The sequence below is a fragment of the Carettochelys insculpta genome, chromosome 14 (genome assembly GCF_033958435.1).
Source record: "Carettochelys insculpta isolate YL-2023 chromosome 14, ASM3395843v1, whole genome shotgun sequence".
NCBI lineage: Eukaryota > Metazoa > Chordata > Testudines > Carettochelyidae > Carettochelys > Carettochelys insculpta.
Window position 1 is genome coordinate 45,334,747 of NC_134150.1, and position 7,483 is coordinate 45,342,229.

General features: G+C 66.1%; 1 protein-coding gene across 2 annotated transcripts; it reads right to left on the reverse strand.

The window, feature by feature from the left end:
- Positions 1 to 1,212: 1,212 nt before the first annotated feature.
- LOC142020727 (haptoglobin-like) lies at positions 1,213 to 5,594 on the reverse strand. 2 transcript variants are annotated; one of them, XM_075008844.1, is made up of 5 exons: positions 5,479 to 5,594; positions 5,084 to 5,169; positions 4,822 to 4,923; positions 2,420 to 2,494; positions 1,213 to 2,004 (listed from the first exon to the last, which is right to left on the reverse strand). In XM_075008844.1, the coding sequence occupies exons 1-5, from the start codon at positions 5,481 to 5,483 to the stop codon at positions 1,256 to 1,258; spliced, it is 1,017 nt and encodes a 338-aa protein (XP_074864945.1). In that variant the 5' UTR covers positions 5,484 to 5,594; the 3' UTR covers positions 1,213 to 1,255. The 2 variants fall into 2 exon arrangements, with proteins under 2 accessions (XP_074864945.1, XP_074864946.1); XM_075008845.1 differs by lacking the exon at positions 4,822 to 4,923.
- Positions 5,595 to 7,483: the final 1,889 nt, after the last annotated feature.

Here is a 7,483-nt window from a genome sequence, read left to right on the forward strand (position 1 = left end):
AGGATGGCACAGAGGGGGTTTGCGTGACTCTGAGAGTGTGTGCGGGCTAAGCTGCAGGGAGAAGCCTCCCTGTTACTCTAAGGGCCATCTGCTCTGCTCTGCATTCCTGAGTGAGTCATCGACCATCCCTGCTTCTAACTGGGGCAGCTCCCTTGTGTGTCACCCTCTCCCCGACTCCTGCTCTGCAGAGATGGGGTACAGGGGTAGGGGAACACCTCGACTGCAGCACCCCTCCCCACCTTCCTCTCTGTACAGCTGCCAGGAGAATCCTAGGAGCCGCGGGGCTGAGGAGGAACATGGCTGGGGGGACAGCTGAGCACATGCTGCTGGCTGTAAGAGAGCACTCTGCTCATCAGTGGCAAGGACCAGAGAGAAGTGCTTGGCCAGCCAAATCCAGCCCCCAAGCATGATTGTGCCCAACCCTGATTTAACATAACCAAGAGGCTCTCTGTGAAGCCTGGTTAGTTTTCACTTTGAATTGGACAAGAGAATGGAAAGAGATTGAACCAATATGGGGAGGGGCCCCATTTCCTGGCTAAGAGAGCTGACACCCCCCCCACCCCACCCCAGTCAGAGCATTGCACCCCACCTGCATTCAGAACTGTGACCCACCACAAACGCCACTCTACCTCCTGGGTGCCACACAGAGCAGGAGCAACCCTATTTCCATAGACACACCCCAAGTCTCACCCACTGCCAGTGGGAGGAATTCATTCAGCATCTGCTTAACCTCATTTCAATCAGCCCAGCTGCAGGGCTACAGCATGAACCCTGCACCCTGCTGGCCCCGGGCTAGGCAATGTGTACCACCCTTAGTGCTGGATGCAGGGCAGCCCCAGAAGGCGTCCCCATTGCCCCTTTCTGCTGCAGTGCTAATGCCCCCAATTCCCTGCTGTGCATGAGAAGCCCCTGCAGCAAGCTCTTGCCCTGCTGAGACAGCAGATGCTGGTGAGGAGGAATGGGCTCAAGAAAGAAGTCTGGGTCAGTGGCAGGGGCCAGGCCCAGGAGTGCTGGGGGAGGGGCAGCTGGACTCCCCCGAATGGCACAGCCTGATTCTCCTGGCAAAACCCATAGGTGCCCACGGCTTGTGGTCTGGTACTCAGTGGCGGGCAGTGCAGGACAGGTGCCTCCAGCTCCGCGTCCTGCTGCAGACGGGGTGGCAGGAGCTGCAGGTGTGGGCCCTGCTCAAAAAAGGAGATGCGAGGCTGGCAGAGGAGAGGGTTTTATTGCTTAGGGCTGTGCCCAGGGCCTGGGCTCAGAGTACACCTGTGGTCTCCTTGATCCAGTCCATGGCACTGAGCACCCGCACGTAGACACCATACTTGGTGGCCAAGCAGCTGCGGTCAAAGCTGAGTATCCCAGCCGCGTACCAGGTATCATCCTCTGGGTCATGGACAGCAAAGGCGCCCCCAGCGTCCCCGAGGCAGGTGGACTCCCGCAGCTCGCTCACGCCAACGCAGAAGGTGTGGTTGTTCAGCAGCGGCTGCTGGGCGTGCGCCCGGTAATATTCCTGGCAGCTGTCACTGGCGGCCACAGGCAGCACAACGTACTTGAGGTGCTTTGGGTGCTCCAAGAAGATGGTCCAGCCCCAGCCAGAAACAAAGCCCACCCGCCCCACCTTCACATAGTCCTGCTGAGCCAAGCAGATGGGCATCACAGCCTCCCCAAGGGGCACCTTGTGCTTGAGCTTGATCAGGGCCAGGTCCACAGCCCCTGGGAACTGGGGGTGCAGGACAATGCGCTCGATGGCCCCAGCGGGCGTGCCCTGGCCCAGAAACACCTGCAGGGTGGGGATGATCTCCTCCAGCATGGCATTCTCACTGTGGCCCAGGTAGAGGTTCCTGCCCGTCGTCAGCAGCCACTGGTCACTGATGAGTGTGGCCCCCGCTGTGTGGTTGTGCTGGCTCAGCAGCCGGCCCTGCCAGGGGAAGCTGTTCTTGGCTGCCATCATGCCGCCAATGATGCGTTGCACCTGGATGGCCGGGTTGGCGGGCTTCCCGCACACTGGGGAGGGCAGAGATGCAGCATGAGCCGCCCTGAGGCTGTCTGCCCTGAGGCCCACGGAGCAGACACCTCCCCCTGGAAGCTCTGCCTGCCTTCATCCCCAAGTCTACACAGCAAGGCCCCAAGCAAGCTGCTTTCACCTCGTCAGGATCCATCAGGCAACTGTGGGGCCCCAGCCTGGACAGTAGGCGCCAGCCCCCCGCGCAGCAAAGGGGTCACCAGGTGGCAGAGACAGCACCAGCCATGTGGGCTGTAAGAGGGGCCGTGGCCTTGTGCACTGACTATGGGACCCCTGCTTCAGGGAATGCAGCCTGTGGGCAACCCCAGCACCCTTGCCGGGGTGTGGGGAGCGATGGAGAGCCTCCTGCCCCCACATCGCAGACAGCACCCCATGCTCTGCACCTCCCTGGCTCACCTGGCTCACAGACTGGCAGCTCTTCTCCAGCTGCTTCGTCCTCCCAGGTGTCATGCTGGCCACATCGGTACAGGCCTGTAGGGTGGGAAAACCAGAGTCAGTGTCAGCCCCCAGGGCAGGGAGCCCAGAGCTCTGCAGGAACCAGCAGGGCCCCATGTGGGAGGCAAGTCCCTGAGCATATCCTGGGGAAGGGGGAGGCCAGGGCCCCATGCATATCCCCTGGGGCACAGCAGCGTGTATCTCAAGGGGGCCCAGGGCCCAGTATGTATCCCCTGCGGGGGGGCAGGCCCAGTGTGTATCCCTGGTGGGCTAGGACCCAGTGTGTATCCCCTGGGGGATGGGGGCAGCATGTATCTCAAGGGTGGGGCAGTGTGTATCCCCTAGCGGGGTGTGCACCTCAGGGGGGCAGTGCGTATCCCCTGGGGAGGGCAGGGCCCGGTGCATAGCCCCTGCTGGGGTGGGCAGCGTGCACCTGGGGGGGGGCAGTGCGTATCCCCTGGGGAGGGCAGGGCCCGGTGCATAGCCCCTGCTGGGGTGGGCAGCGTGCACCTCGGGGGGGGGGCACTGTGTATCCCCTGGGGAGAGCGGGGCCCAGTGCATTGCCCCTGCTGGGGTGGGCAGCGTGCACCTCGGGGGGGGCAGTGCGTATCCCCTGGGGAGGGCAAGGCCCGGTGCATAGCCCCTGCTGGGGTGGGCAGCGTGCACCTCGGGCGGGGGGCACTGTGTATCCCCTGGGGAGGGCAGGGCCCGGTGCATAGCCCCTGCTGGGGTGGGCAGCGTGCACCTCGGGGGGGGCAGTGCATATCCCCTGGGGAGGGCGGAGCCCGGTGCATAGCCCCTGCTGGGGTGGGCAGCGTGCACCTCGGGGGGGGGCAGTGCATATCCCCTGGGGAGGGCGGAGCCCGGTGCATAGCCCCTGCTGGGGTGGGCAGCGTGCACCTCGGGGGGGGGCAGTGCATATCCCCTGGGGAGGGCGGAGCCCGGTGCATAGCCCCTGCTGGGGTGGGCAGCGTGCACCTCGGGGGGGGGCAGTGCATATCCCCTGGGGAGAGCGGGGCCCGGTGCATAGCCCCTGCTGGGGTGGGCAGCGTGCACCTCGGGGGGGGCACTGCGTATCCCCTGGGGAGGGCGGAGCCCGGTGCATAGCCCCTGCTGGGGTGGGCAGCGTGCACCTCGGGGGGGGGGGGCACAGCGTATCCCCTGGGGAGGGCAGGGCCCGGTGCATAGCCCCTGCTGGGGTGGGCAGCGTGCACCTCGGGGGGGGCAGTGCATATCCCCTGGGGAGGGCGGAGCCCGGTGCATAGCCCCTGCTGGGGTGGGCAGCGTGCACCTCGGGGGGGGGGGGCACTGTGTATCCCCTGGGGAGAGCGGGGCCCAGTGCATTGCCCCTGCTGGGGTGGGCAGCGTGCACCTCGGGGGGGGCAGTGCGTATCCCCTGGGGAGGGCAAGGCCCGGTGCATAGCCCCTGCTGGGGTGGGCAGCGTGCACCTCGGGCGGGGGGCACTGTGTATCCCCTGGGGAGGGCAGGGCCCGGTGCATAGCCCCTGCTGGGGTGGGCAGCGTGCACCTCGGGGGGGGCAGTGCATATCCCCTGGGGAGGGCGGAGCCCGGTGCATAGCCCCTGCTGGGGTGGGCAGCGTGCACCTCGGGGGGGGCAGTGCATATCCCCTGGGGAGGGCGGAGCCCGGTGCATAGCCCCTGCTGGGGTGGGCAGCGTGCACCTCGGGGGGGGGCAGTGCATATCCCCTGGGGAGGGCGGAGCCCGGTGCATAGCCCCTGCTGGGGTGGGCAGCGTGCACCTCGGGGGGGGGCAGTGCATATCCCCTGGGGAGAGCGGGGCCCGGTGCATAGCCCCTGCTGGGGTGGGCAGCGTGCACCTCGGGGGGGGCACTGCGTATCCCCTGGGGAGGGCGGAGCCCGGTGCATAGCCCCTGCTGGGGTGGGCAGCGTGCACCTCGGGGGGGGGGGCACAGCGTATCCCCTGGGGAGGGCAGGGCCCGGTGCATAGCCCCTGCTGGGGTGGGCAGCGTGCACCTCGGGGGGGGCAGTGCATATCCCCTGGGGAGGGCGGAGCCCGGTGCATAGCCCCTGCTGGGGTGGGCAGCGTGCACCTCGGGGGGGGGGGGGCACAGCGTATCCCCTGGGGAGGGCGGGGCCTGGTGCATAGCCCCTGCTGGGGTGGGCAGCGTGCACCTCGGGGGGGGCAGTGCATATCCCCTGGGGAGGGCGGAGCCCGGTGCATAGCCCCTGCTGGGGTGGGCAGCGTGCACCTCGGGGGGGGGGGCACAGCGTATCCCCTGGGGAGGGCGGGGCCTGGTGCATAGCCCCTGCTGGGGTGGGCAGCGTGCTTCTCAAGGGGGGTGGGGCCCAGGTGGGCACTTCTGCCCGTTGTCATGTCTCACCATCTCCACGACTGCGCAAGCGGTAGTAGGGGTCGCACTTGTAGCGGGCCAGGTGCTCCACCTGTCCATGCTCGATCCCTCCGGGGGCCGGGCAGCCTTGGCCTGAGGCACAGACAGAGAGATCCCTTAGTGTCTCTCATGCTGGGGGAAACAGCCCCAACCTGCCCATTGGAACCCTGCCCCCTTGCCCCAGCTAGGAACCCTCCCCACCCCCTTGCCTCTGCCAAGCACCCCACCCTGCCCACAGCATGCTGCCCTGTACCTCTGCTGAGCTGGACTTTGTTGAGGCTGGCAGGCGTGGAGCCAAGAGCCACCCAGGACAAGCTAGCAAACAGCAACGTGGGCACCCTGCAGGCAAAGGAGACAGTCTGAGCAGCAAGCCAACCCTGCCCTGTGGTGGGAGGCAGGGCCTGAGACGCTGCCTCAGGAGCGAGCCCTGCAGCCTCAGCACCATCTGGTGAGCCAGGCGTGGTGAGCGTCCTCCCAGCCGTGTCATGGAGGAACAGCAGGGGCTCCGCAGAAGGCAGCTGCCCCTGCAAGGCCTCCCTTCCTCTGGATGCGTGGTGACCCCAGCCGCCCAGCAGCAGAACAAGGGCTGGGTGCAGGCCAGGCAGGGGTATGGAGGTGCCTCCGCTGGGCACAGGGCGCTCAACTCACCACATGGTCTGGGTGGGATCTGCTCAGGCTGCGGTTCCTGTGCTGGGTGCAGGGTGCTGGCTGCCAGGGCTCTAGCTCAACTGCTTTTATCCCAGCCTGCAGCCTGTGACTCCTGCTCTCTGCGGCCTTGCCAAGGTCAGTGACTTTCCCAGCAGTTGACGCCTGGCCTGGTGGGGGGGAGGCTGGCCAGGAGCCAAGCACACCTGGATTTCACAGCAAGTGCCAAGCACTGGGGACTGCTGCCTTAGGCCACTCTGGGTCTGGTGGCATGGGGATGGCCCCCTGGGCATGGCGTTAGCCTGGGACAAGCCTCCTGCCCACCACAGTCTGGCATGGCATGGCATGGCCAGGCACCCCCAGCTCTGCCAGCCCCTGGCACTGGGGCAGCCCTGATGTGGGTGACAAGCCCAGCAACAGTGCCTGGTGCCATGAAGCCATGGCGCTGCGGGACAGCCAGGTGCTGGGGCTGGGGGCAGGGAGCCATGGCACTGGAGGGGAGCCGGGTGCTGTGGCCGGGGGCAGGGAGCCATGGCACTGGAGGGAGCCAGGTGCTGGGGCCGGGGGCACGGAGCCATGGCGCTGGTGGGGAGCCGGGGTGCTGGGGCCGGGGGCACAGAGCCATGGCACTGGAGGGGAGCCGGGTGCTGGGGCCGGGGGCAGGGAGCCATGGCACTGGAGGGAGCCAGGTGCTGGGGCCGGGGGCACAGAGCCATGGCACTGGTGGGGAGCCAGGTGCTGGGGCTGGGGGCACAGAGCCATGGCACTGGTGGGGAGCCAGGTGCTGGGGCTGAGGGACACAGAGCCATGGCACTGGAGGGGAGCCGGGTGCTGGGGCCGGGGGCAGGGAGCCATGGCACTGGAGGGAGCCAGGTGCTGGGGCCGGGGGCACAGAGCCATGGCACTGGTGGGGAGCCAGGTGCTGGGGCCGGGGGCACAGAGCCATGGCACTGGAGGGGAGCCAGGTGCTGGGGCCGGGGGTAGGGAGCCATGGCACTGGTGGGGAGCTGGGTGCTGGGGCCAGGGGCACAGAGCCATGGCGCTGGGCGGGGGTGTGACTCCATGGAGCCATGGTGCTGGGATGACTCCAGTGGGGCCCACCACGCTGCTGGCTGAGGGCAGCCTGGCTTTCTCTAGCGCTGCCTGCGGGAAGTGACAGTGGCTGCTTCTCTGTGTGCTGGGCGGCTCCCATCAAGGAAGCTCCGCCAGACCTGCCCCCGCAGCCCTTCCCGCCTGTCTCTGGCCTCATGTCACACATACGCGCACTGCCTTTGCTCTGATGGACAGGGACATGCTGGCTACGTCTACACGTGCAGCCAACATCGAAATAGCTTATTTCGATGTTGCGACATCGAAATAGTCTATTTCGATGAATAACGTCTACACGTCCTCCAGGGCCGGCAACGTCGATGTTCAACTTCGACGTTGCTCAGCCCAACATCGAAATAGGCGCAGCGAGGGAACGTCTACACGTCAAAGTAGCACACATCGAAATAGGGATGCCAGGCACAGCTGCAGACAGGGTCACAGGGCGGACTCAACAGCAAGCCGCTCTTTTAAAGGGCCCCTCCCAGACACAGTTGCACTAAACAACACAAGATACACAGAGCTGACAACTGGTTGCAGACCCTGTGCCTGCAGCATGGATCCCCAGCTGCCGCAGAAGCAGCCAGAAGCCCTGGGCTAAGGGCTGCTGCCCACGGTGACCATAGAGCCCCGCAGGGGCTGGAGAGAGAGCATCTCTCAACCCCCCAGCTGATGGCCGCCATGGAGGACCCAGCAATTTCGACGTTGCGGGACGCGGATCGTCTACACGGTCCCTACTTCGACGTTGAACATCGAAGTAGGGCGCTATTCCGATCCCCTCATGAGGTTAGCGACTTCGACGTCTCGCCGCCTAACGTCGAAGTTAACTTCGAAATAGCGCCCGACGCGTGTAGCCGCGACGGGCGCTATTTCGAAGTTAGTGCCGCTACTTCGAAGTAGCGTGCACGTGTAGACGCAGCTG

Excerpts from the sequence above, each read along its gene's own strand:
- LOC142020727 (XM_075008844.1), bottom strand. Across the intron at positions 4,924-5,083 it reads CAAAGTCCAGCTCAGCAGAG|GCCAAGGCTGCCCGGCCCCC; the intron begins GTACAGGGCAGC and ends TCTGTGCCTCAG. Across the intron at positions 2,005-2,419 it reads GCTGCCAGTCTGTGAGCCAG|TGTGCGGGAAGCCCGCCAAC; the intron begins GTGAGCCAGGGA and ends TGCCCTCCCCAG.